Source organism: Macaca fascicularis, chromosome X, assembly GCF_037993035.2.
Source record: "Macaca fascicularis isolate 582-1 chromosome X, T2T-MFA8v1.1".
NCBI classification, from domain to species: Eukaryota; Metazoa; Chordata; class Mammalia; order Primates; family Cercopithecidae; genus Macaca; species Macaca fascicularis.
In genome coordinates this window covers 81,074,326-81,100,930 of record NC_088395.1, presented here as the reverse complement: position 1 = coordinate 81,100,930, position 26,605 = coordinate 81,074,326, and the positions used below count along the sequence as shown (strand labels likewise).

At 38.1% G+C, this 26,605-nt stretch overlaps 1 protein-coding gene and 1 pseudogene across 1 annotated transcript; both read right to left on the bottom strand.

The window, feature by feature from the left end:
- Nucleotides 1-1,107: 1,107 nt before the first annotated feature.
- LOC102141694 (rab11 family-interacting protein 1 pseudogene) lies at nt 1,108-2,913 on the bottom strand (annotated as a pseudogene).
- Nucleotides 2,914-19,084: 16,171 nt separating this feature from the next.
- LOC107128517 (putative BMP-2-inducible kinase-like protein) lies at nt 19,085-20,999 on the bottom strand. Its single transcript, XM_015443839.3, is given in 2 exon segments — nt 19,085-19,932; nt 19,935-20,999. Coding segments are annotated over 2 exon segments (1,230 nt in total). The 5' UTR covers nt 20,317-20,999.
- Nucleotides 21,000-26,605: the final 5,606 nt, after the last annotated feature.

Genomic DNA, 26,605 nt, shown 5'->3' with positions numbered 1-26,605 from the left:
CTGAGTGAACTGTTTTCATGAGTGCTTTCATCACCCAATCCCCTATCAAGGCACTGAAAAACCTGCTGTCGCAAGAGGAGGGCTTTGACCAACTTCCCCTAATTGAGTAAAAAGTGATTCTCTTAATTTCTGTATTCTATTTTTCATATCTCCAGTAGAAGGGCCCTGTGGATCTAAATAGAGCACATTTTAAGGCTAGAGAGTAGTAGAAGTTGATGTTTAGACAAGGCAGCTTGTTCAAAATCTGAAAGGCACACCCAGAGGCTTTCTCTAAACATTTTGGCTCCCATAAAAAAAAATTAAAAACAGGACCCAAGTCTGAGAAGCTGGGTACATTTACATGGTATCAAAAATTTAGCATCTGCAGCCAAAAGCCACACCTGTGCTACTCATGAGAAAGTACATGTATGTAACAGCAGCAATTGCATGGTCCTTTTTTTTTTTTTTTTTTTTTTTGAGACGGAGTCTCGCTCTGTCGCCCAGGCTGGACTGCAGTGGCCAGATCTCAGCTCACTGCAAGCTCCGCCTTCCGGGTTCACGCTATTCTCCTGCCTCAGCCTCCCGAGTAGCTGGGACTACAGGCGCCCACCACCTCGCCCAGCTAGTTTTTTTGGTATTTTTTAGTAGAGAGGGGGTTTCACTGTGTTAGCCAGGATGGTCTCGATCTCCTGACCTCATGATCCACCCGTCTCGGCCTCCCAAAGTGCTGGGATTACAGGCTTGAGCCACTGCGCCCAGACTATTGTCCTTTTCTTATTTAAAGCTTTCTCAGGTAAGCTTTAATAGCTGGAGGATATATATTAAAAAAAAATCTCAACGTGAAAGAAAACCCCAGTGTTGAAACACATTAATACCTCCTGTGCCATCTGAATCTCTGGCTCAGGATCAGAACTTATGATCACGTCTCTGGTGGCCATAAAATATTTACAATCTAGTTAAAGGCAAAGTGGCATTTAAAAATAAAGTCTTGGGGACCCATAGTAAAAGATTCACTGTAATTATTAACCTGGCTTCAATTGGTAAAATTGACTCTTGCCAGATAACATGTGAGGGAGATGATGATTCGGAACCTGCTAGCTGGTTATGAGGCATAGCGAGTCCTTAACCTCAAGAACAGGTGGAAACAAACTCACGGAAACATGCCCATGTTTTATTCTGGTGATTTACATCTTTCCTGCTTTTTTTGCTAACGTGAGCCTGGATGTGGAGCGTGGGGGTTTCTTCCATGACTGATTGGCAGGTTGTCAGTGTAGTCTTCCAGCTTAGGATCCTGGAAATCCTTCTTGCTTATTATTGTTTTCTTCTGTTTGAGGAGCAGCTGGATCAGCTCATTCTGGGTTAGCTGTGCATACGCAAAAGCAGAATCCAAGGGGTTGTTTTTCTTCATCATGGTCTTGTTGATCAAGTTCTCCCTGATGATGGTGACAGTTCCCAAGCTAGAGTTAGCGATCTTGGTGGCCATTGTGTTCACTGACTTCAGGATGAAGTCAAGGTTTGACTGCTCTGGTTTTTGGAGCCATCACAGAATTGGTGATTCTGTTCAGACTTGGATTCTTGGTCAGCTTTTGGTTCTGTGATCTGCGCATCTTCAAAGGGGTTCAGAGAGTTACCCCTTCTGGAGACAATAGCTGCAGTATCTTTCTCCAGTCTTCTCGTAAGGTCTTCAACAGGCCCTGAATCATCCTACCCGGCTTGACCTCCGTAAGCATGCCTTCCTTCTTCCCCAGGATGGTAAGAGGGTTTTCACCTTCACTGTTCTTAGCCATATCCTTCTTCCCTGTCACCCGAGAAAGCAAAGAAGACGTTATTCTGCTTCTTGCTCTCTTTGGTTTCTTTTGCAGCTTCCAAGTTTGCTGGAGCCGTGTTTTCTCTAATGTCTCCACAGAACAGTGGTCAGTAGGATGGTAGAGACATGGACTTCAGAGAGTTCTTGGTGGAAGACTCAAAGAGCCACCTGTCATGAGACATCCCACTTCCTTCCCCAGGTTACTTTCAAGACTGAGCAGCCAGGTTTTTGGTAGATAAGAACAAACGCTTCTTCCTGAAGCCCTGGGGCTTCAGGTAGGAAGAAGGACTGCTATACTTGTTCTCACCCTTGGCTTCTGACTGCTCCAGTTAAACATGGTTCCCATTGATACAGACAATTAGAGTGGGAAAGGACTTCATTCGTAGACCGAAGACCCCCAAGAAAGGAAAGTCCTTCCATTTTGGGAAGGGTGATGTTGATTTCGTTTAGCTGCTTAAGATATGTACCTGCTATTGTCTTGTGAGACATGACATCTGAAGCTGAAGAGGAGTCCCTCTCATTGTTGTCATTGTCCCACCGGGACTGAAAGTCTCCCAGTTGAAGCAGCACTTTAGCTTTGAAGTCGGCAGGGCAATAATGGATCAGGAATGGTGGAGGCAGCATCTGATGCACTCTCTGTATTATTCCCCTTGATCTTGTCTTTAAGTTTTCCAAATGGATTCCGAGGCTTGTCTTTGATGAAAAGGCAAAACATGCTGGCAGTCATGTTGTTTCTCATAAACTGGATGTCAACCTCAATTTCTGCTCTTTATCCTTCTCTCCTGGTTTGGATTTCAAGATATACCACTGCATCTTCCTGCTCCCCTAGTCTGGGTGCAGCTTCTGCAGGTACACCTCGGCGAAGCCCAAGTACAGTAGCAGCAGCAGCTCAAAGGTGGCCTCCTCCTCTGACACTGAGGTGGCATACTTCTACTTACCCACCTGAATCAACGAGTACACGTTGCTTGTACCTTCAAGTCCTTGATTTTTGGCCCCTAGCCCTATGCCCGCAACACTGTCACCTGCACGTGGATTGGAAACCACATAGCCCCTGGACCTGCTAAGGCCATTAAGGACAGGATGATGATGCCTCGGCTGACTGACGTGAGAAGATTGCCACGACCCATGGCCTCTACCGCTGTCCTACCAACAGAAAATTCATAATGTTGTGCAGGCATTACCACTACCTAGTTCCAGAACATTGCTATCGCCCCCAAAATAAATCCTGCATTCATTAAGCAGTCACCCCTACTTTCCCCCATCCCTGTCAACCACTGATTTGTATTCTGTTTCTATGGATTCCCCTGTTCTGGATAATTCATGTAAATGGAATAATACAATAGATGCCTTTTATCATGGGTTTCTTTCACTTAGGATGTTTTGTAGGGTAATTCTTACAGCATGTATCAGGACTTCATTTTTTTTTTTTTTTTTTTTTTTTTTGAGATGGAGTTCCATTCTTGTTGCCCAGGCTGGAATGCAGTGGTGCAGTCTCAGCTCACTGCAACCTCTGCTTCCTGGGTTCAAGTGATTCTTCTGCCTTGGCTTCCCAAGTAGCCAGGATTACAGGTGCCCGGCACCATGTCCGGCTAATTTTTTTGTATTTTTAGTAGAGACAGAGTTTCACCTTGTTGGCCAGGCTGGTCTCAAACTCCTGACCTCAGGTGATCCGCCCTCAGCCTCCCAAAGTGCTGGGATTACAGGTGTGCGCCACCATGCCCAGCCTTCATTCATTTTCATGGAGAAAAATATTTAATTTATACCATATTTTGTTTATCCATTTATCCATTGGTTGTTTCTACTTATTTTAGCTATTATGAATAATATTGCTGTGAATATTTGTGTACAAGGTTTTAGTGGACACAAGTTTTTATTTTTCTTTAGTATATATCCAGGAATGGAATTGCTGGGTCATATTGTAATTCTGTTCAACTTTTTGAGGAACTTCCCAACTGTTCTCCATGGTGGCTGTGCCATTGTATATTCCTACTAGCAATGTATGAAGTTACAAATTTCTCCACATCCTGAGAACCCTTTATTATTTTCTGTTTTTCTTTTTGATTATAGCCATCCTAGTAGGTGTAAAGTGGTATCTCATTGTGATTTTATTTTGCATTTCCCTAAATGGTTAGTCATATTGAACATCTTTTCATGTGCTTCTTGGCCATTAGTATATCTTCTTTAAAGAAATGTCTATTCAAGTCTTTGGCAGTTTCTAAATGAGTTATTGTCTTTTTGTTGTTAGGTTGTAAGAGTTATAATCTGGATAACAGATCCTTATTAGATATGTAATTTGCACATATTTTCTACCATTTTGTGGGTTGTCTTTTGTCTTTTTACTTTATTTTTTATTGCTTGTGTTTTGGTATCATTATTGAGAATTCATTGTTAAATTAAAGATCATGAAGAGTTACTCTTATTTTTTCTTCTATAATTTTTAGTTTTAGCTCTTGTATTCAGGTCTGTAATCAGTTGAAGTTAATTTTCAATATGGTGTGTGCTAGGAGTTCAGCTTCATTGTTTTGCATGTGTCTGTGCAATTGACCCAAAGTGATTTGTTGAAAAATATTATTTTCTGATGGTATATGGTCCTAACACCCTTGGAGAAACTCAATTGAAGATATATGTATGAGTTTATTTCTGCAGTCTTAATTCTATTCTATTGGTCTAAATGTTTATCTTTATGCCAGTATCAGATTGTTTTGATTATTTTAGTTTTGTAATAAAATAGACAAACATTTGGCAGATACATCAAGACAAAAAGAAACGTATATAGAAATAATATTATGAAAGGAAAGGGGGAACATATTGAAAAACACCATAAAGATTAAAAAGATTAAGGGACAGTGTTAACAATTTATGCCAATAGGATTTGAAAGTTTAGAGGAAATAGACAAATTCCTAGCAAAATATAAATTATCAAAACCTACTCAAGAAAAAATAGAAATCTTATATAGTCACAAGATATTAAAGTATTCAATTCTTCCTAGAGACCCAAATATATGCTTTCTACCAGTAACTCACTGTAAATAAAAAGAAAGGGATAATATATTGTGCAAATGCTAGTCAAAAAATGTTATGATAATATTAATATAAACAAAAGTGGAATTCAGAAGAAGGAATATTATCAGAGAAAAAGAGGGCACTGCTTGGCGAATTGCCCTCTGATAAAGACAACAATACCGGAAGTTAAAATTGACAGAACTGCAAGGGGAAATTGACAAATCCACAATTATATTTGGGATTTCAATGCTTTACTCTTAATAATTAATAAAAAATTAGCTAAAAATTAATTTTAGCGAAATAAATTAGCTAAAAAGTTAATAAGGATAGATCTGAACAACACTAGAATAAACTTGTCCTAATGGACACTTATAGAACACTATAACCAAAAGTGATAGAATTCACAGTTTTTGCAAGTACACATGGAATGTTCACCAAAATAAACCATACCCTGATTCATAAAATAAACTAACAAACTGGCTTCTCTCATTTACCAATATGAATTTAAATTTCTCCCATGTCTCTTCATGGCTTTATACCTCATTTCCTTTTATTGATGAATAATGTTTCATTTTATGCATGGGCCATAAAATGTTTATCTGTGCACCTATTGAGGGACATCTTGGTTGCTTCCAAGTTTTGGCCAATATTAATAAAGCTGTTATGAACATTCATTTGCAGGTTTTTGTGTTATCATGAATTTCCACTCACTTGGTTAAATACCTAGGAATATAATTGCTAGATAGCATAGCAATTCTATGTTTAGGTTTGTAGGAAATTGCAAACTGTCTTCCGAAGTGACTGTATCATTTTGCATTTCCACTAACAGTGAATGGGAGTTCCTTATGCTTCACATCCTCTACAGCATTTGGTGTGGTCAGTGTTCTAGATTTTGGCTATTCTTCCAGGTGCATAGTGGCATCTTATTGTTGTTTTAATTTGCAATTCCCTGATGATGTATGAGAGGACTTCAAAAATTCATGGAAAAATTGAACTAAAAGGTAAAAGTAAAAAATATAAACTTCTTAACATAAGCTCCATCAAGTTCAAGATACTTTGTAAGCAATGATACCAGCCATTTGGTTCATCCCTAAGGAACTGAGGGTTTTAATCAGGTCAATGCAGTCTTTTTTACATTATGAACTGAAGAAAAATATGTGCAATTTAAAGATTTGTTAAGATTTTGAAACAAAAAGAAATCAGAAGGAGCCAAATCAGGACTGTAAGTTGGATGAATGCCTAATGATTTCCCATCAAAGCTCTCAAAAAATTGCCCTTGTTTGATGAGGGGAATGAGCAGGAGCATTGTGATGGGGAAGGACTCTCTAGTGAAGCTTTCCCAGGTGTTTTTCTGCTAAAGCTTTGGCTTTCTCAAAACACTTTCATAATAAGCAGATGTTATTGTTCTTTGGCCCTCCAGAAAACCAACAAGAAAAATTCCTTAAACATTCCAAAAAACTATTGCCATGACCTTTGTTCTTGACCAGTCCACTTTTGCTTTGACTGGACCACTTATGCTTCTTGGTAACCATTGCTTTGATTGTGCTTTTATCTTTAGGATCATACTGGTAAAGCCATGTTTTGCCTCCTGTTATAATTCTTCAAGAAATTGCTACAGGATCTTGATCCTACTTGTTAAAATTTCCATTGAAAGCTCAGCTCTTGTCTGCAGCTGATCTGGGCACAACAGTTTTGGTACCCATTGAGTGGGAAGTTTGCTCAACTTTAATTTTTCAGTCAGAATAGTGTAAGCTAAGCCAATTTAGATATCTATGGTGTTGACTATTGTTTGTGCTGTTAATTCTTGGTCTTCTTCAATTAGGGCATGGACATAATTTTTTTCAAAATTTTTTTCAAAAAATGATATGGAAGGCTTGCTGCTATGTGCTTCATCTTCAGCATCATCTCATCCCTTCTTAAAATGAGTTATCCGTTTGCAAACTGCTGATTTCTTTTGGGGAATCATCCCCATAAGCTTCTCATAAAGCATCAATGATTTTACCATTCTTCCACCCAAGCTTCACACTAAATTTGATGTTTGTTTTTGCTTCAATTTTAGTAGAATTTATGTTGCTCTGACAGGTGCTCTTTTCAAACTTACGTCTTATCTTTTTAGTGCCTCAAACTAGATCCTGTTCAGGCATGTTATAGCAAGTTAGTATGAGCTTATTTTGGTATAAAAAATTTGGACTCCATAATTTTTTCATAATATGCATTTTTCATTACCTTTTGGAAGACAACTCATATCACCTTGAGCTTCTTTTCATATGCCTGTTTTCCATATGTATATCTTCTTTGGTGAGGTGTCCTTTTCAGATGTTTGTACATTTAAAAATCAGTTATTACCCACTCCCCCCACTTCTATTCAACATAGTACTGGAAATACTATCAAGAGCAATTAGACAGGGCCGGGCGCGGTGGCTCACGCCTGTAATCCCAGCACTTTGGGAGGCCGAGGCTGGCGGATCACAAGGTCAGGAGATCGAGACCATGGTGAAACCCTGTCTCTACTAAAAATAGAAAAAATTAGCCGGGCGCAGTGGCGGGCGCCTGTAGTCCCAGCTACTCGGGAGGCTGAGGCAGGAGAATGGCGTGAACCCGGGAGGCGGAGCTTGCAGTGAGCCGAGATTGCGCCACTGCACTCCAGCTTGGGCGACAGAGTGAGACTCCGTCTCAAAAAAAAAAAAAAAAAAAAAAAAAGAGCAATTAGACAAGAAAAAGAAATTAAAGATATCCAAATTGGAAAGGAAGAAGTAAAATGACCTCTCTTTGCACATGATATGATCCTATGTAGAAAACTCCAAAGACTCCACCAACAAAAACTATTAGATCTAGTAAATGAATTCAGTAAAGTTGCAGGATATAAAATTAATATACAAAAATCCTTGGCCATTTTATTCACAAATAACAACCTAGCTGAGAAATCAAGAAAACAATCCCATTTATGATAACATAAAACACTTAAGAATAAATTTGACCAAGAAGATGAAAGTGCATCAGTATAACCTGCACACTGAAAACCACAAAACATTGATGAAATACATTGAAGAGGACACAAATAAATAAAAAGATATTCCATGCTCATAGATTGGAAGAATTAATGTTGTTAAAGTGTCTATACTACCTAAAGCAATATGTAGATTCAATGCAATCCCTATCAAAATCTCATCAGCATTCTTCACAGAAATAGAAAAAACAATCATACAATTTCTGTGGATCCACAAAAGATCCCAAATAACCAAAGCAATTCTGAGAAAAAAAAAATCCTAGAGGCATCATACTTCCTGATTTAAATTTATATTACAAAACAAGAGTAATCAATACAATATAGTATTGGCATGAGAGATACACATAACAGTGAAATAGAATAGAGAGCCAGAAATAAATCCAAACATATATGGTCAATGAATTTTTGACAAGAGCACCAAAAAGACAAAGTGAGAAAGGGTAGTCTCTTCAATAAATAGGTGCTGGAATTTCCACATGCAAAAGAGTGAAATTAGACTCTTATGTTACACCATATACAAAAATCAATCCAAAATGGATAAAAGACCTGAATGTAAGACCTGAAGCCATAAATCTCCTAGAAGAAAACATAAGGGAAAAGCTCCTTGACACTGGCTTTGGCAATGCTTTCTGGGATATCACACCAAAACCTCAGACTACAAAAGCAACAATAAATAAATGAAATTATATCAATCTAAAAAACTTCTACACAGAACAAAAACAATCAACAAAATGAAAAGGCAATGTGCAGATAAGGAGAAAATATTTGCAAACCATATATCAGACAAGGGTTTAATATTCAGGATTTAGGAAGAACTCATACAACTCAATAGCAAGACAACAAATAACCTGGTAAAAAAGTGGGGAAAGGACTTGAATAGACATTTCTTCAAAGATGACAGAAAATGACCAACACGTATATGAAGTGGTGCTCAGTATCACCAATCATCAGGAAAAAGCAAATCAAAACTACTTTGAGATACCACCTCATACCTGTTAGGATAGCTATTATCAAAAAGACAAGAGCTAACAAGTGTTGGTGACGGTGTGGAGAAGAGGGAGCACTTGTACACTGTTGGTGGGAATGTATTATAGATTGGTGCAGCCGTTATGGAAGACAGTATGGAGGTTCCAAAGTAAATTAAAAATAGAACTACCATGTGACCCAGCAATCCCTCTTCTGGTATATCCCCAAAGGAAATGAGATTATCTCTGCACTCTCAAATTTATTGCAGCACAATTCACAATAGTCAAGATACAGACACAACCTAGGTGTTCATCAATGGGCAAATGGATAAAGAAACTGTGATATAGATAGATAAATACATAGATAATTCGAATATTATTTAGCCTTTAAAAAGAAGGCAGTCCTATCATTTGCCAAAACATGGATAGACCTAGAAGACATTATGCTAAATGAAATAAGCCAGACACAGAAAGAAAAATACTGCGTGATCTCACTTATATGTGGAATCAAGAAAAAAAAGGTTAAATATATAGAGATAGAGAATAAAACAGTAATTACCAAGGTCAGGATAAGGTGGAGGAAATAAGATGTAGGTCACAGGATGCAAAGTAGTAAATATACAGGATGAACAAGTGAAAAGATCAAAGATCAAATGTACAACATGAGGACTATAGTTAATACATATTGTATATTGTGTTCAGGAATTTTTGCTAAATGAGTAGATTATACCTGCTCTTTCCAATGGGGCAATAATCAGTAACTATGTGAGATGATGGATATGTTCATTGTTCCACTATAGTTTTACTATATATATGTTTTATTTAATATTGTGTTGTATACCTTAAATATAGATAATAAAATTTATTTAAAACATAAAAAAAAAATCAGGTTTATTTTCTTGTTGAGTTTAAAGAGTTCTTTGTATATTTTGGATAAAAGTTCTCTATCAGAATGTCCTTTGCAAATATTTTATCTCAGTCTGTGGCTTATCTTCTCATTCTTTTTACAGTGTCACAGGGTAGAAGTTTTTAATTTTAATGAAGTCCAATTTATTCTTTCTTGCATTGGTTGTACTTTTGGTATTGCATCTAAAAAGTCATTGCTAAACCCTAGGTCAACCAGATTTTCTCCTATGCTATTTTACAGGAGTTTTATAGTTTTTCATTTTACGCTTAGGTCTATGATCCATTTTAAGAACATTTTAATGAAGGGTATAAGGTCTGTGTCTAGCTCCCAGTCAAGGCTTATTATATCTCACCTGGAGTGTCAGGCTGCCAGCATTTCTTGTCCCCTCCAATTCCAACTTGAATTGACTAAATTCCTGGTGAGTGTAGCCAAGAGTCATGCCCCCAGGCTTCAAGCCAGCACTTATGGATGGAACCTCCAGGCCAGTACACCCAGGCCCCAGCTCCAGGATAACCTTGGCAGTCTCAGGCACCAGGCCAGCACCCACAGCCCTAGGACCCAGCCATGACCTTAAGTACCCAGTTTCTAGGCCTGCTCCACTGCCAGGCCAGGCCCCATAGCCCCAGACTCCAGACAGATACCCATGGACCTAGTTTCCAGGCCCTCCTCTGCACCAGACCAACACTTCTAGACCCTAGCTCCAGGCTAGCCTTTAGTAACCTAGGAACCAGTCTGCCACAGTGCCAGGCTAGCCACCACATCTCCAGACTCCAAGCCAGCATCTGCAGACCCAGGCTCCAGGCCTACTCTAGCACCAGGCTGGCCCCTGAAGCCCCAGGCTTTAGGCTTACTGCAGTGTTAGTGTGGAACCAAAAGGTACAAGCACCATGCCTACTCCTGTAGCCTCAGGGTCCAGGCTAGCCCCTGGAGACTCAAGTTTCAGGCCCAACCCAGACTCCAGATTGGCCCAGTACCAGACCGGGCCAGACTTCAGGCATCCCCCATACCAATGCCTGGTCAGCCTCTTCAGCCCCAGACTCCAGGCCAACACTTGTGGACCTAGCCTCCAGCCCCACTCCAGCACCAGGTTGGCATGCATAGACCCAAGCTTGAGGCCACCCCTGACAGTCCAGCAGAATCAGGATCCAGGCCTGCCCCAGGAATCCCAGTAACTATGATGGTATGAATCTGGAAATCAATAACAGAAGAAAAATTGGAGAATTCACAAATATGTGGAAATTAAACAACATGCTCCTGAAAAAAGAGTCAAGAAGAAATTAAAAGGAATCGAAAAATATCTTCAGACAAAAGAAGGTGGAAACAACACGCAAAATTTATGGGATGCGGCAAAAGCAGTTCTAAGAGGGGACTTTATAGCAATAAATGCCTACATCAAAAAAGAAAACAGACTTAAAAATCCAAACTAACATTATACCTCAGGGAACTCTAAAAAAGACCAGCCTGAATTGAATGCTGGCAGAAAGGGAATAAAGGTCAGAGCAGGAACAAAAATGAATAGAGACTAGAAAAATAACAGAAAGGATATATTTTGAAAATATAAGCAAAGAATTTTGAAAAGACAAGGAAAATTGACAAACTTTTAGCTGGACTAAAAGTATTTTGAAAAGATAAGCAAAATTGACAAACTTTTAGCTGGACTAAGAAAGAGAGAAGACTGAAATGAATAAAATCATAAATGAAAGAGAAGACATTACAACTGATACTACAGAAATATGAAGAGTCATTCATAAGAAACTACTGTGAGCAATTATAGTCCAAAAAAAATTTGATAACGTAGAAAAATGGATACATTCCTAAAAACATACAGCTTACCGAGACTGAATCATGAAGAAACAGAAAATCTGTATAGACCAGTAACAAATAAGTTATATTAAATGAGTAATCCAAAACCTCCCAACATAGAAAAGCCCAGGACCTGATGACCTCACTGCTGAATTATACCAAACATTTAAGGAAGAGCTAATACCAATCCTTCTCAAACTATTCCACAAAATTGAGGAGGAAGGAATACATTCAAACTCATTTTGAGGTAGGCATTACACGGATACCAAACCCAAACAAGACACTACAAGAAAAGAAAACTATAGGCCAATATTCCCGATGAACATAGACACAAAATCCTGAACAAAATGCTAGCAAACTCAATTCAACAACGCATTAATGGATTATTCACGGTGACCAAATGGTATTTATCCCAGGGAGGAAAGAATGGTTCAACATATGCAGATTAATAAATATGGTATATCACATTAGTAAGATAAAAGTCAAAAGCCAATTGATCATCTTAATAGGTGCAGAAACACTTGACAAAACATACTTTTATAATAAAAAGCCTCAACAAATTATGTGTAGAAGGAATGTATGTCAACAGAATAAAAGCCATTTGTATATATCAGCCCACAGCTGACATCATACTCAATGGGAAAAAGCTAAAATCTTTTTCTCTGTAATCAGGAACTAGACAAAGATGCCCACTCTTATCACCTCTATTCAATATTGGAATTCCTAACAAGAGCAGTTACTGAAGATGAAATAAAAGGCTTCTATTTCAGAAAGGAACAAGTGAAATTATTTCTGTTTGCTGATAGCAAGATCTTATTTAGAAAACCATAAAGGCTCCACGAAAGAACAATTGGACCTAATAAACATCTTCAGAAAATTTACAGGATACAAAATCAAGATACAAAATCTGAAGTGTTTCTACACACTAACAACAAATTTCTGAAAAAGAAATCAACAAAACAATATAGTTTACAATAGCTATAAAACTAAAACTCTTAGGAATAAATTTAACCATGAAGGTGAGAGATCTGTACAGTAAAAAGTATAAAACATTGATGAAAGAAACTAAAGAAAATGCAAATAACTAGAAATGTATCTTGTGTTTATCAGTTGGAAGAATTAATATTGTTAAAATGCCCATACTAATCAAAGCAATCTACAGATTTTATGCCATCCATATCAAAACTTCAATGACATTTTTCACAGAAATAGAACAACCCGACAATTTGTATGGAACTATGGAAGATGCTGAATAACCAAAGTAATCTTGAGCAAAAAGAATAAAGCTGGAGGTATCACATTTCCTGATTTTAAAATCTATAAAGTTATAGTAGTCAAAACAACTTGATATTAGCATTAAAACAGACAAATAGACTAATGGAACAGAACAGAGAGCCCAGAAATAAATCCACACATTTACAGTCAACTGATGTTTGACAAAGGTGCCAAGAACACACAATGGGGAAAGGACAGTCTCTTTGATAAATGGTGTTGGGACAACCGGATATACATACACAGAAGAATAAAGAAGAATAAAATCAGATCCTTATTTCACACTATATACAAAATATCAACTCAAAATGGATAAAAGACTTAAGTGTAAAACCTGAAACTGTAAAATTACCAGAAGAAAACATAGGGGAAAAGTTCTTTGTCACTGGTGTGGGCAATGATTTCTTGGCTATAACTCCAAAAGCACAGGTAACAAAATTAAAAATGGACAAATGCTATTACAACAAATTAAAAAGCTTATGCACAGCAAAGGAAACAATCAAAGTGAAGAGACAACCCATAAAATGGGAGAAAATATTTGTAATCCACACATCTGACAAAAAGTTAATATACAAAATATATAAGGAACTCAAAAAACTCAATAGCAAGAAAACAAATAACCCAATTAAACAATGGACAAAAAAGACCTACCTGGTTATTTTCAAAAGAAGACATACAGATGGCCATTAGATATATGAAAAAAAAATGCTCAACATTACTAATCATCAAGGAAATGCAAATTAAAAACCACAATACCACATCACACCTGTAGAGTGAGCTAGTATCAAAAAGGGGAGAGATGGTCAGTGTTGGGCAGAATGAAAAGAAAAGGGAACCATTGTACACTGTTGGTGGGAAAGTAAATCAGTACCACTATTATCAAAAACAATACAGAGGTTCCTCAAAAAAATTATCATATGGTCCAGCAATTTGACTTCTAGGTAAATATCCAAAGAAAATGTTATCAGTATTTCAAGATATATCTGCACTCCCATATTATTTACATTATTCACAACAGCTAAAATATGGATTCAACCTAAATGTCCATTGACAAATGAATGGATAAAGAAACTGTGCTATATATACACAATGGATTACTCTTTAGTCTTCAAAAAGATGTCCTGTCATCTGGGACAACATGGATCAACCTAGAGGATAATGTGTTATGTGAAATAAGCCAAGCACAGAAAGACAAAAACTCCATGATCTTACTTATATGTGGAATCTAAAAATGATAGATTCACAAAAGCAGAGTGTAGACAGGAGCCCTGTTGAGGAAGTGGGAGGTAGAGGAGATATTGCTTAAAGGATAGAAAATTTTAGTTAGACAAGAGGAATAAGTTCAAGAATATTGTCTGACACGGTGACTATACTTACAACAATGCCTTAATGATATATTTTGTATATATCATTAATATATACTGTATACATACTTTAAGAAATCATGTTGTACACCATAATATACATGTAATTTTTATTTGTAATTCAATAATAATAAACACAAATTAAGCAGAAGAATGGAATCATGAAGATTAGGTCAGAAATTAATATTACGTAAAAGAGAAAAACAACAAAGAAAATGAGGTAATCCAAAACTTGGTTCTTTTAAAAGATTAACAAAATTGATGAAACTTGAGCTACACAAATCAAGAAAAAAGGAGAATACTCAATTTACTAAAATAAAATGAAAGAGTTGCCATTAATACCAACATTACAAAAACAAGAGAAGTGTAAGGAAATACTATCTACAATTATATGACAACAAAATAGATAACATGTGAAATGGGTAAGTTCATAGAAAGACGCAAACTACTGAAACTAACTCAAGAAAAAATGTAAAATCTGAATGGACCTATAGAGAGTAAGGAGATGTAAATAAGCAATCGTTCAATTTCATAGAAAGAAAAGGCCAGAAACTAGACTTCACTGGTTAATTCTATCCAATACTTAATAATTTATACCAAATTTCTAAAACTCTTCCAAAAATTAGAAGAAGAGGGCACACTTCCCTACAGATCCTGTGAGTGCATTACTGTCGAGATACCAAAACCAGACAATATCGCAAGGAAAGAAAACTACATACCGATATTGCTTATGAGTATAGACACAAAAATCCTCAGCAAAGTATTAACAAACCAAATTCAACAACATATAAAAAGAATTGTACAGCATGACCTAGTAAGATTTATCCTAGGAATGCAAGGTTTTACATTTGAAAATCAGTTAATGTAATACACCATGTCAAAAGAATGAGAACAAAAATCAAATTATCATCTCAATAGAAGTAAAAACTGACAAAATCTAGCATTCTTTCATGATAAAAACACTCAAGAAACTAGGAACAGAAGGAAGCTTCCTCAAAGCTGATAAAGGGCATCTATGGAAAACCCACAGCTAACATAATTATGATAATATAATATAACATAACAAAATTAATGATAAAAGCTTTCTCTCTAAGATCCAGAACAAGACACGTATGTTTGCCTTCACCACTTTTATTCCACATTGTACTGAAGATTCCAGTCAGGGCAATTAGGTAAGAAAAAGAAATAAAAATCAACCCGATTTGAAAGGAAGTAAGACAATCTGTATTTGGAGGTGACATAAATGTATGCATGAATATCCTAAGTAATCTACTACAAACTATTAGAAATAATAAACAATTTCAACACAGTGGAAGGAGACCAGATCAATATACAAAATCAGTTGTATTTCTCTACAGCAGCAATGAGCAAAACAAAAATGAAATGAAAAGAATGATTTAATTTACAATATCCTGAAAAAGAACAAAATCCTTAGGAATAAATGTAACAAAACAAGTGCAAAACATATACTCTGAAAACAACAAACATTGTTAAAGCATTAAAGAAGTCTTGGCCGGGCGCGGTGGCTCAAGCCTGTAATCCCAGCACTTTGGGAGGCCGAGACGGGCGGATCACGAGGTCAGGAGATGGAGACTATCCTGGCTAATACGGTGAAACCCCGTCTCTACTAAAAAAAATACAAAAAAACTAGCCGGTTGAGTTGGCGGGCGCCTGTAGTCCCAGCTACTCGGGAGGCTGAGGCAGGAGAATGGCGTAAACCCGGGAGGCGGAGCTTGCAGTGAGCTGAGATCTGGCCACTGCACTCCAGCCTGGGTGACAGAGCGAGACTCCGTCTCAAAAAAAAAAAAAAAAAAAAAAAAAAAAAAAAAAAAAAAAAGAAGTCTTAAATAGAATGACATTCCATAAAGACTTTATACTGTTAAAATGGCAATACCCCTTAAACTCATCTGCACATTCAATTCTTATCAAACCCAGCAGACATTTTGTTTGTTTGTTTTGTTTATTTTTATTTTTTTATTGTTATAGTTTAAGTTCTGGGATACATGTGCAGAACGTGCAGGTTTGTTACATAGATATACATGTGCCATGGTGGTTTGCTGCACCCATCAACCCGTCATCTACATTAGGTGTTTGTCCTAATGCTGTCCCTCCCATTGCCCCCCACCTTCCGACAGGCGCCAGTGTATAATGTTCCCTCCCTGAGTCCATGTGTTTTCATTGAGAGTTATAACTACATCCTAAAGAAGCACAGGGGACACCCAAATAATATTAGGAAAAAAACCCCATATATATATTTGCTTAGTGCTATATATATAACCTTTCTTACATTCTTAAACCAGAATTGGAACATCCCATAATAAAGCCAAACTTCTATTGAGTGCTGTATGCCAGGTATTGTGTTAAGCACTTTCACATACCTTGGGAGCTTTATTCTCATAATTCTCATAATACAATGACCTGAGCATCAGCTGTGTGGAGTGACCTACACCTTGACCATGATTCTGGGGAATGATGAATGAAAATGCAAAGTGTAAATATATACTTTTTAGGAAAATGCCTCTACTTCAACACAAAGGAATCGCTCCATTTCTATCTCTTTGAACCCCAAATGGAATCCTGTATCTTTTCTCTGAGCTACAATCTTGAAAGAAGAAAGTTACTGCGCTGTGTTATAACATAAGAATGTAAATAATTTAAGCTGTCAGAGTTGTTTCCTCAGAATTTATCCAACATTATAAGCCAAAGGGTCTACATCAGTGTCTGAATCATTTAAAATTATTCAGTGTATTGAGAAGCGAGTAAAACGCTAGGTATTTCATGTTTACATCTGAAGGAGACCACATTAGTTCATCCCCTACCCCTTTTCTAAATGATGAAACTCATGAGGTCTAGCAAAGACCGAGGACTAAAATAAGAAGTATATTGTGCACACCTCAACAGATTTTCGTATGAAAAGTTATTCTGTTTGATACAAACCTACTGTAGTTCGTGAATTTACTATGTGTAATCATCAAGTCTTCACTTTTAAAAGAAAGTATCACTTGAATCTATTTTGTAAAGTTTTTAAACATCTACTTGAGCATTTGCATTACCAGTATTAATCAACCTGAGAATCAGAAAAAAAAAGTTGCAAATACATTTGCCTTTGGCATGAGAACAAGTAATTGGTGCAGTCCAGCTCTAAAAGTACAACTCTAATAATGTAATGCTTGGTCTGCCTCTGCTACATAGTGATTCACATATTGCTTCCCTATCCACAAATTTGTATTTGATTTAGCATATAAAACAGGGAAAAAAGCAATAAAAAGACAAATAAGTGGTTTAGTTACATATACTTTGCTTCTTTCCAAGCTCAGAACTGTGAAAATAGGCAAATATCTTATCCCACTGAGGCACTATAATTAAGAGATGCCTAATAAAATGACTCATAAAATATACTTTAATTGGGTTCAAAGAAGAGTTAATTTAAAATACAAAAATCAAAGAGAGTGCCAGTTGATGAGTTTCCACTCCTTTTTGTAAATAGCATTAACTGTTTTAGAAACTTCCAAATGTTAATCTGATAGTACAGGACAGTTAATTATAACTCAAAATATTTATAGACACAGGAAGCACAGATACTATATTCACATTAATTCACATATGTAGTCTCTATCATTAAATAATTTCTATAAAATCTCAAGTTTCTAATTAGCATTTGTGGTGTTAAAAAGAAGGCTAATTTGGTCGCTGGGTTCTTTTCAGTGAAGACACGATCAACTAGCAGAGTTAAGATGCTAGTCCACCTTACATGCATTTTAGGATCTAATGTATTAGTGCAGAGTTACGTGCAGCAAGATGCACAAATCCTGCCTATAAGGCTTTGTGGGTGTCACCGTTCTGTGCACTTTATTAAAACGACTCCACCCCCCAAACCTAATAAAAATAATTGTTGCTTATAACTTGGACATATTTGGTGAAGTTGCTAATAAAGTACATTATTAAATGCAACATGATTTCACACTGTAAATGTCTTGAAAATTCAGTTTCTGCTACATATTTTCTTCCTAAAATAAAATGTTTATATAACCCTTGTCCTCACTCCCAATTTTTTCCAGTAATCTGCTTTATTAGGGCATTTTTTTTTTTTTTTTTTGAGACGGAGTCTCGCTCTGCCGCCCAGGCTGGAGTGCAGTGGCCGGATCTCAGCTCACTGCAAGCTCCGCCTCCCGGGTTCACGCCATTCTCCTGCCTCAGCCTCCCGAGTAGTTGGGACTACAGGCGCCCGCCACCGCGCCCGGCTAGTTTTTTGTATTTTTTAGTAGAGACGGGGTTTCACCGTGTTAGCCAGGATGGTCTCGATCTCCTGACCTCGTGATCCGCCCATCTCGGCCTCCCAAAGTGCTGGGATTACAGGCTTCAGCCACCGCGCCCGGCCCTAGGGCAATGTTAATAAAACTTTGGGTCAAGAAGCCATTCATAAACAATAAAAAGTGTTTCTAAAGTAGTGAATTTTTTCTTCTATATCATTTTTTCTGCTTATTTGTTTTCAAATGTCAGATATTTCTCTTTATATTTTGTTCTAGGCTTCTATGGAAATTAGAAGAGACCTTAAAAAATTCACAAACGTAACTAGTGTATGTACAAATAACCCTAATTTTAGGGATATGCGCATGAAAATGACATTCTGACTTTAAAAATAACAGTTTTACTGTCCCTTCTCAGTGGTAACACACCTGGAAAAGTGCCATGTGCTTTCACTGGAAGTACCACACTTGCATTTCTGTGTTGTGATGTCAGTAGCAGAAACCCTTAGAGCTGGCAATTTAGCTTCCTTTTCTCCTGCTTGGAAGAGACATCAAGTTACTACCCTGTAGAGATACTTCATTTTTCTATTTGGCTTATTTAAAAATCACCTATTCTGATTGATCTTTAAGAACGAATGATGTAAACAGCTATTAATTTTTTTTTCAAATTCATAAAACTATTCATACTTTTTTGAAACAGGAGTTAATGCCAATAATCCATCGGAAGTATCTACTGTTTAGAAGGAAATGGGGCAGCACCAAGTGGGTATAATTCGATTGGTTAGGACTGTTGGGACTGATGTGGAGTGATGCTTTGCACCACAAGTTCTGTAAAGGGCATGGCACCAAAATCATCCATTTTCAATACATCTGCACTATGGAATGACCCATGTAGTGAATTTTGTCTTGGCCGCCCTGGCAGGACAGTATTGTGATCAGCACGGATGTCACTCAGGCCCTGATGTGGAGGGTGCCATGACAGGTCTGGAGGATGGAAGGGCTTGGCACCGAAGGGGTCCAACAGGCTCTCCTCGAGTTATAAGACATTCTCCCTATCTTTCCCATCAGTCTCTGCAACACCAGTGTTCTCCTTGGAGTCTGAGATGGTTAAAAATTCATTGCTGCTTTGAGAGTCTCGGCGACCCACTTTTTTGTGCCTGCGAGCCCTCTCTGGAGTGCGGTAGGTAGGCTTCAAAGTCTTTGTACTAGTTGGCGTGCCATGATGCCCCTTCCCATTACTTTTGGACATATCCTGCTTTGTGCGCCTTTGGCGAGAGGACAGTTTCTGTAAGCTGCGCTGTTTGACTTTTTGCTGCTGGCTCCCCGTTATTTCCTCAAAGGGCACAAGCCCGAAAAGGTCCTCGTTGCTTTCACTTTTACTTGTTGATGTGAGGAAGGGCTGAAATGGGGAGGAGCCAAATACATCTATGCTTTTGGGATGTGTCTCAGGCCCCACCGCATGGCATTCTTGTACTTTCACCTTCTTGCTAAAAGGCGCCTTTGTGAATACATCGAATTCCTCCTGCTGGAGTCCCGCAGCAGGAAACCTGTGTTGAGGGAGGTTCTTTTCATTCTTTCTTGCTGGGGCTGTTGAGCACACACTGCAAAGAAGGGGATGGCGCCAAATATATCGAACTCCTGTTTAGGAGTCTGCACTCCAACATCAGAGGATAACTGGGCTGAGGTGAGGAGTATTGTATTAAGATCTTGGGTTGGTCCACTGCCAGATTTGTCTCTGTAGACAGGGCTCATGTCACTGTACTTCGCTTTAGCCTGCTCATAATCAGAATCAGAGCTACGTTTCTCCTCTTCTTCCTCATCTTCAGAATCCATGAGGAGAGGCCTGTGACCCAGATTTTCTGGTTCGGTATCATCATCATTAAAATCTCCTTGTTCTCCCTGAAGAACTTCTTCATCCTCTTGCTCTTCCTCTTCACTGCTCTTAGGAGAAGGGGCAATCATACCAGATAGGAAAGCTAGGATGCCAATTGGGTATCTGAGTATCAATATTAACACAGACACTGTGACTAAAAGTCCTTGACATGTTTGAGTATTCTTCTTTCCTGAGTGCACAATTACTCAAGTAAATGGATGTAGGACCCTTTGGAGAAGGACTGAAAAAATCATTACCATGTATACTTGCCATGATGTTACAAATCTTTCCTCCTGGGGACCCAGTCCCATTTCAGTTTACAGTGGCTCTGAACGTTGGTTTAGGTCGAGAAACTGGACCAGGAAACTATGTCTTTTTATTGAGGCCACTGCCCTCAGCCTCCAGATCATCCATTTAGGTTTTCCTTTTTTTTGTTTTTTTTTTGTGATGGAGTCTTGCTCTGTTGCCCAGGCTGGAGTGCAGTGGTGTGATCCGGGCTCACTGCAACCTCTGTTTCTCGGGTGCAAGCCATTTGCCTGCCTCAGCCTCCCTAGTAGCTGGGATTATAGGTGACCGCCACCACACCGAGCTAATTTTTGTATTTTTAGTAGAGACGGAGTTTCACTATGTTGGCCAGGCTAGTCTTGAACTCCTGACCTCAGATGATCCACCCTCCTTGGCTTCCCACCATCCAGGTTTTATTTTTAAACTCTTTATTACTAAAATAATGTTATAGTCCAGAGAAATTTTAAAAAGGAGATAAAAATTTTCATTTCCCCTCACCCTTTTTTCCCTAATGTTAATAACTTACATAACCATACTGTAATTACAAAAAATTGGAAATTAACATGGTACAATATGTTAAACTACACACTTTATTTACATTTCACCAGTTATAGAACTAATTTATTTTTCTGTCCCAATGTGTAACTCAGGATCTCACATTGCCTTTAGTTGTCACTTCTCTCTGTTCTCTTTTAATCTGCGACAGGCCTTCAATCTTTCCTTGTCTTTCATGACCTTGAAAGTTTTGGAGAGTGCGTATCAGTTATTGTATTATTTTCTATTGCTGCATAAAACTACCAAAACTTTAGAGGCTGCAAACAACATAAATTTATTACCTCACAACTTTCATGGCTCAAAAGTCCAGGTATGCATTAGCTGAGTTCTCTGCTCAAGGTATCAGTGGGCTGAAATCAAAATGTCACCTGAGGCTATGATCTTATCTGAGGCTTGGGATCCCCTTCCAAATTCACTGGTTGTTGGCAGAATATAGTTCTAACAGTTTGAGGGTTGCAATCTTCTAATTTTTTTTTTTTTGCTATTGTCAAGGGTTTGCTCTGTTTTTAGATGCTTCCCTCAGGTCCTAGTCTTGTGTACCTCTCACAATATAGCAGCTTACTTCTTGGAAGCCAGCAGATAAATCTCTAGTCTGCTATGGGAGATTCTTATATAATGTAACATTATTATAATAGTTACTATTTAATCACCTTTGCCATAAAATGTTACCTAATCAAGACATTGATTATCCCGTCATATTTAAAGGTTACAACCACACTAAAAAAGAGGGGTTAACACTGGGGAAAGGGAAACTTGGGAGCCAAAGTTGCATTCCACTTACTGCTTTTATTGTTGAGTGTTCCTCAATTTGGATTGGTTGAATCTTATGATTAGATTAAGGTTATGCATTTTTGATGATAATACTACAGAGGACATGTTGTATCTTCTCAATGCATCATATCAGAAAATATATGATGTTGATGTGTCTTATTGCTGTTGATGTTAATTTGTTTTTTACATTTAATTTTTAATTGACAAATAGTAATTATATATATTTGTGGGGTACAAGGTGATGTTTCAATACTTGTACACATTGTGAAATGATCAAATCAGGTAATTAGCATATCTATAATCTTAAACATCATTTCTTTGTGGTGAGAACATTTAAAATCCTCCTTTTAGATATTTTGAAATATACATTACAATATTTATAGTCACTTTGCTGTGCAATATAACACCAGAATTTTTCTCCTGTCTAATTGTACCTTTGTACCCATTGACCAATGTCTCCTCTTTCCCCATTCACCTCTTTCTTCCTCAGCCTCTGGCAAACACAACTCTATTCTCTATTTCTATGAGTTTGACTTTTTAGATTCCTTATAGAAGTGAGATCATACAGTATTTGTCTCTCTGTGCCTTGCTTATTTCACATAATGTCCTCTAGATTCATCCATGTTGTTGCAAATGACAGAATTTCCTGTTTTTAAAGAGCTGAATGGTATTCCATTGTGCATATATATCACTTTTAAAAATTAATTCATCTGTTGGTAGACACTTAGGTTGTTTACATATCTTGGGTATTGTGAATAATGCTGCACTGAACATGGGAGTGCAGATATCTCTTCAGCATACTGATTTCATTTCTTTTGTTGTTTCTAGGTTTTTAAATTTTTATTTTAAGTTCCAGGATACACATTCAGGATGTGCAGGTTTGTTACATAGGTAAATGTGTCCCATGGTGATTTACTGCACCTATCAACCCATCACCTAGGTATTAAGCCCAGCATGCATTAGCTATTTTTCCTGATGCTCTCCCTCCCCCGACCCCCACAAACAGGTCCCAGTGTGTGTTTTTCCCTACCCTGTGTCTATGTATTCACATTGTTCAGCTCCCACTTATAAGTGAGAATATGCAGTGTTTGGTTTCCTATTCCTACATTAGTTTGCTGAGAATAATGGCGTCCAGCTCCATCCATGTCCCTGCAAAGGACATGATCTTGTTCTTTTTTTATGGCTGCATAGTATTCCATGGTATATATGTACTACATTTTCTTTATCCAGTCTATCATTGATGGGCATTTTGGTTGATTTCATGTATATGCTATTGTAAATAGTGCTGCAATGATCATATGCATGTATGTATCTTTATAATAGAATTATTTATATTCCTTTGGGTATGTACCCAGTAATGGGATTGCTGGGTCAAACGGTATTTCTGGTTCTGGTCTTTGAGAAATCACCACACTGTCTACCACAATGGCTGAACTAATTTACATTTCCACCAACAGTGTAAAGGAGTTCCTGTTTCTCCGCAGCCTCACCAGCATCTGTTTTTTCTTGACTTTTTAATAATCACCATTCTAACTGATGTGAGATGGTATCTTATTGTGGTTTTTTCTTTCTTTTTTTTTTTTTTTGAGACGGAGTCTGGCTCTGTCGCCCAGGCTGGAGTGCAGTGGCCGGATCTCAGCTCACTGCAAGCTCCACCTCCCGGGTTTACACCATTCTCCTGCCTCAGCCTCCCGAGTAGCTGGGACTACAGGTGCCCACCACCTCGCCCGGCTAGTTTTTTTTCCTGTATTTTTTAGTAGAGATGGGGTTTCACCGTGTTAGCCAGGATGGTCTCGATCTCCTGACCTAGTGATCCGCCTGTCTCGGCCTCCCAAAGTGCTGGGATTACAGGCTTGAGCCACCGCGCCTGGCCTGTGGTTTTTTTTTTAAAGACTCTTAATTATTGAACCAGAAATTTAAAACACAAAGGTAAACTCCTTAGAAAACAAGACTGCCACACATCAAAATGGATGGGATTTGAACATATTTGAATTTAAGAGATAGTTCAAAATCCTTCAATGCATTCCTTTGTGTACAAACAAAAAATGAGCATCAGTCTCAAAGAGTTAGGGGAAAAAATCTAGAGAAAACAAAATAATAAGTCTAAAACGAGAAAGTAACATATTTTAAAACAAAATCACAATTGATAAACAAATCAAAACTCTGGTTTTCTGAACGGAAAACAGATATCCTTAACAAGTCTAGTTAAATAATGTTGAGCACCCAATTCTGTGGCTGCTCGGGGTGCCACTATGTAACCCGCATGGACCTAGGGCGGCCTGAACAAAGGGGGGCAAATGTGGGAATAAAAGACAGGAGACAAAAGAGTATATTTGGAAGGAGGGATTGGGGGCATCTTGCTTCTAGTGGATAAGGACCCTGAGCTTTACACAGCCCTCTGTATTTATTAGGCAAAAGAGATAGTGAGAAAGGGGGTGGAAGAAGGGGTCAGCTGCTCAGTCCAGAGTAGGCTTGCAAGACTGCATTCCTGGATCAACAGGCTCTAGAAGTAGATAATCTTGGCGCCAGGGAGTGATTGCCTCCAGCAAACATTCTGTCAGCAGGAGCAGTGGTGAGTTTGCTCACATCCTGCTTTCAAGATAAACAGTTTGCTGTTTGATCATATAGCCTCCAGTGGAATGCTGAGTTGGTCAAGTCCCACAGGCCTTTGGCTCCCTGCATATCCCCCTTTCTGTTTATGAATTAATTGGAAGAATGTAAGGCCAGGCTGGGCGGCTCTCATTGTCTGATTGGTGGTCCATCTGATTTTACAGACCATGAAAAGAAGACAGAGACAAAACAACATTACACCAAGAACTACATATAAGATGTTAATGTGGTGCTTTAGATAGGTCCAAGGGTTGAGGCTCTCCAGGCCTTGCTGGAATTCGGTCCAGTCTTCTAAAGAAGGCTGAAACTCTTGAGTTTGCCTATTTCAATCAAGAATTTTGTTTTGTAATTCACCAATATCAAACGTGACGTTGGATGTGAAAGCTCCCTGCAAATGGGCTTTCACGAGGTCCCGCAGATACTCACTTTGCTTATATTCTAAGTTGGTTACACAAATATGAGTGTGATTAAAATGACAACGCAATTGCTGCTGCAATTGCAAGCTTTGTACTTGTTCCCCTAACCATAGAACCGTGGATTTCAACATTGGCACTTCAGTTTGTAACTCAGGGTTAATTTTATTCTGAAGTAGCCATGCTTGGTTAGCTGTACGTGTCCAGTTCTCCACGTACTGAGCTGTTTGAACAGAACTATGCAAAGCTACAGAATATATCACAACAGAAGTTATTAGTGTGACCAAGGAAACAATAGCAAAAATTATCATGCCTAAGGCTCTACGGACATGATAAGTAAGCTGAGTTAGAAGAAGTTTCATAAAATGCAAAGCAGGTGTGGCAGCCAGATTAACAGGAATCCATAGCCCAGAGATGAGACCCAAAATCATCAAAGTAGAGATATTATGTGTTTGCAATGTGCTATGATTAATGCAGTTATATAACTGACAAGATTTACAGGTCAATTGGGTATTGTTTCACTGGAGCTGGTCCTTCTTAGCTGCTAAAAAGACATAAGAATTAAAAACACAAATTGTAAATTAAGTGGTGATATTCTTTACAAATGTAATATTAGAACTGTGTCATGAGTCCACTCGGCCTTCTCTCCATCTCTGCACTCAGGCTCAGCTGACTCATGGCTTGTACCGGAGGGACCTGGCCCATGGTTGGCCACCCTGGGTTCCTCCAGTTTCCCATTCCATGGTCACATGCACCTTGAGGGCACCCACACAGCTTGTTCATCTCCTGCAAAAACACAAGCATACCCTCTTCCCCACGTCAGTAAATCCACTAGACCTTTCCATTGTCCTTCTTCCAGGGATTTCCATAACACTTTCTAATAAACTTTCCTCTTTTCCTCTAACACTTGCCAATGTCTTTCTGCTAGAGTCTTACCAAGATCCGTACCAGGAGTCAAAAAATTTAAAGTAAATAAGGCTAAATGTAGTTTTGATTGAGGTGGTAGTTGGCCTCCTATACCCCCTTTTTGTCCTTTCAACATGCGTTGTAATGTTCGATGTGCCTGTTCTATAATGCTTTGTCCTCTAGGATTATAAGGAATTCCTGTTTTATGGGTTATAGCCCAAAGCGCAAGAAATTTTGAAAAGCATGTCTAGTATAAGTAGGTCCATTGTCAGTTTTTAATTGGTTAGGTATCTCCATATGAGCAAATGATGACAGACAATGTCACTGTACATGACCAGCTGCCTCACCTGTTTGACATGTAGCATGCAGCATATGAGAATAAGTGAAACAAATTAAGCAGTTCTGGGTCTAGTGTACTTTTAACTGTAGCAATTTCTATGTGACTGGCTACATTTACAACATAAGCTGAATCACAGACAATGTTGATAGGATCTTAAGCTGTGAGCTGTAAAACCTGAATGACTGCAATTAGCTCTGAGTGTTGAGCTGAAACCCCAGAGATCATTATTGTTTTCGGACCTTTTTGGGATAAGAAATACTGGTGAATTCCAGGGGCTAACTGACTTTTCTATATGTCCTGCATTCAATTACTCTTTTACCAACAGATGAAGTTGATCTAGCTTCTCCTGTGTTAGGGGCCATTGATCCACCCATAAGGGTTTGTCACTAAGCCATTTTAATGTTAAGGCAGTGGGCGGAGGAGAAATATCAATGACCCACAGCAGAAATCCTGACCTCCTAGCACTTTTCTATCTGTTTTTCCAGTTACTGATATTGG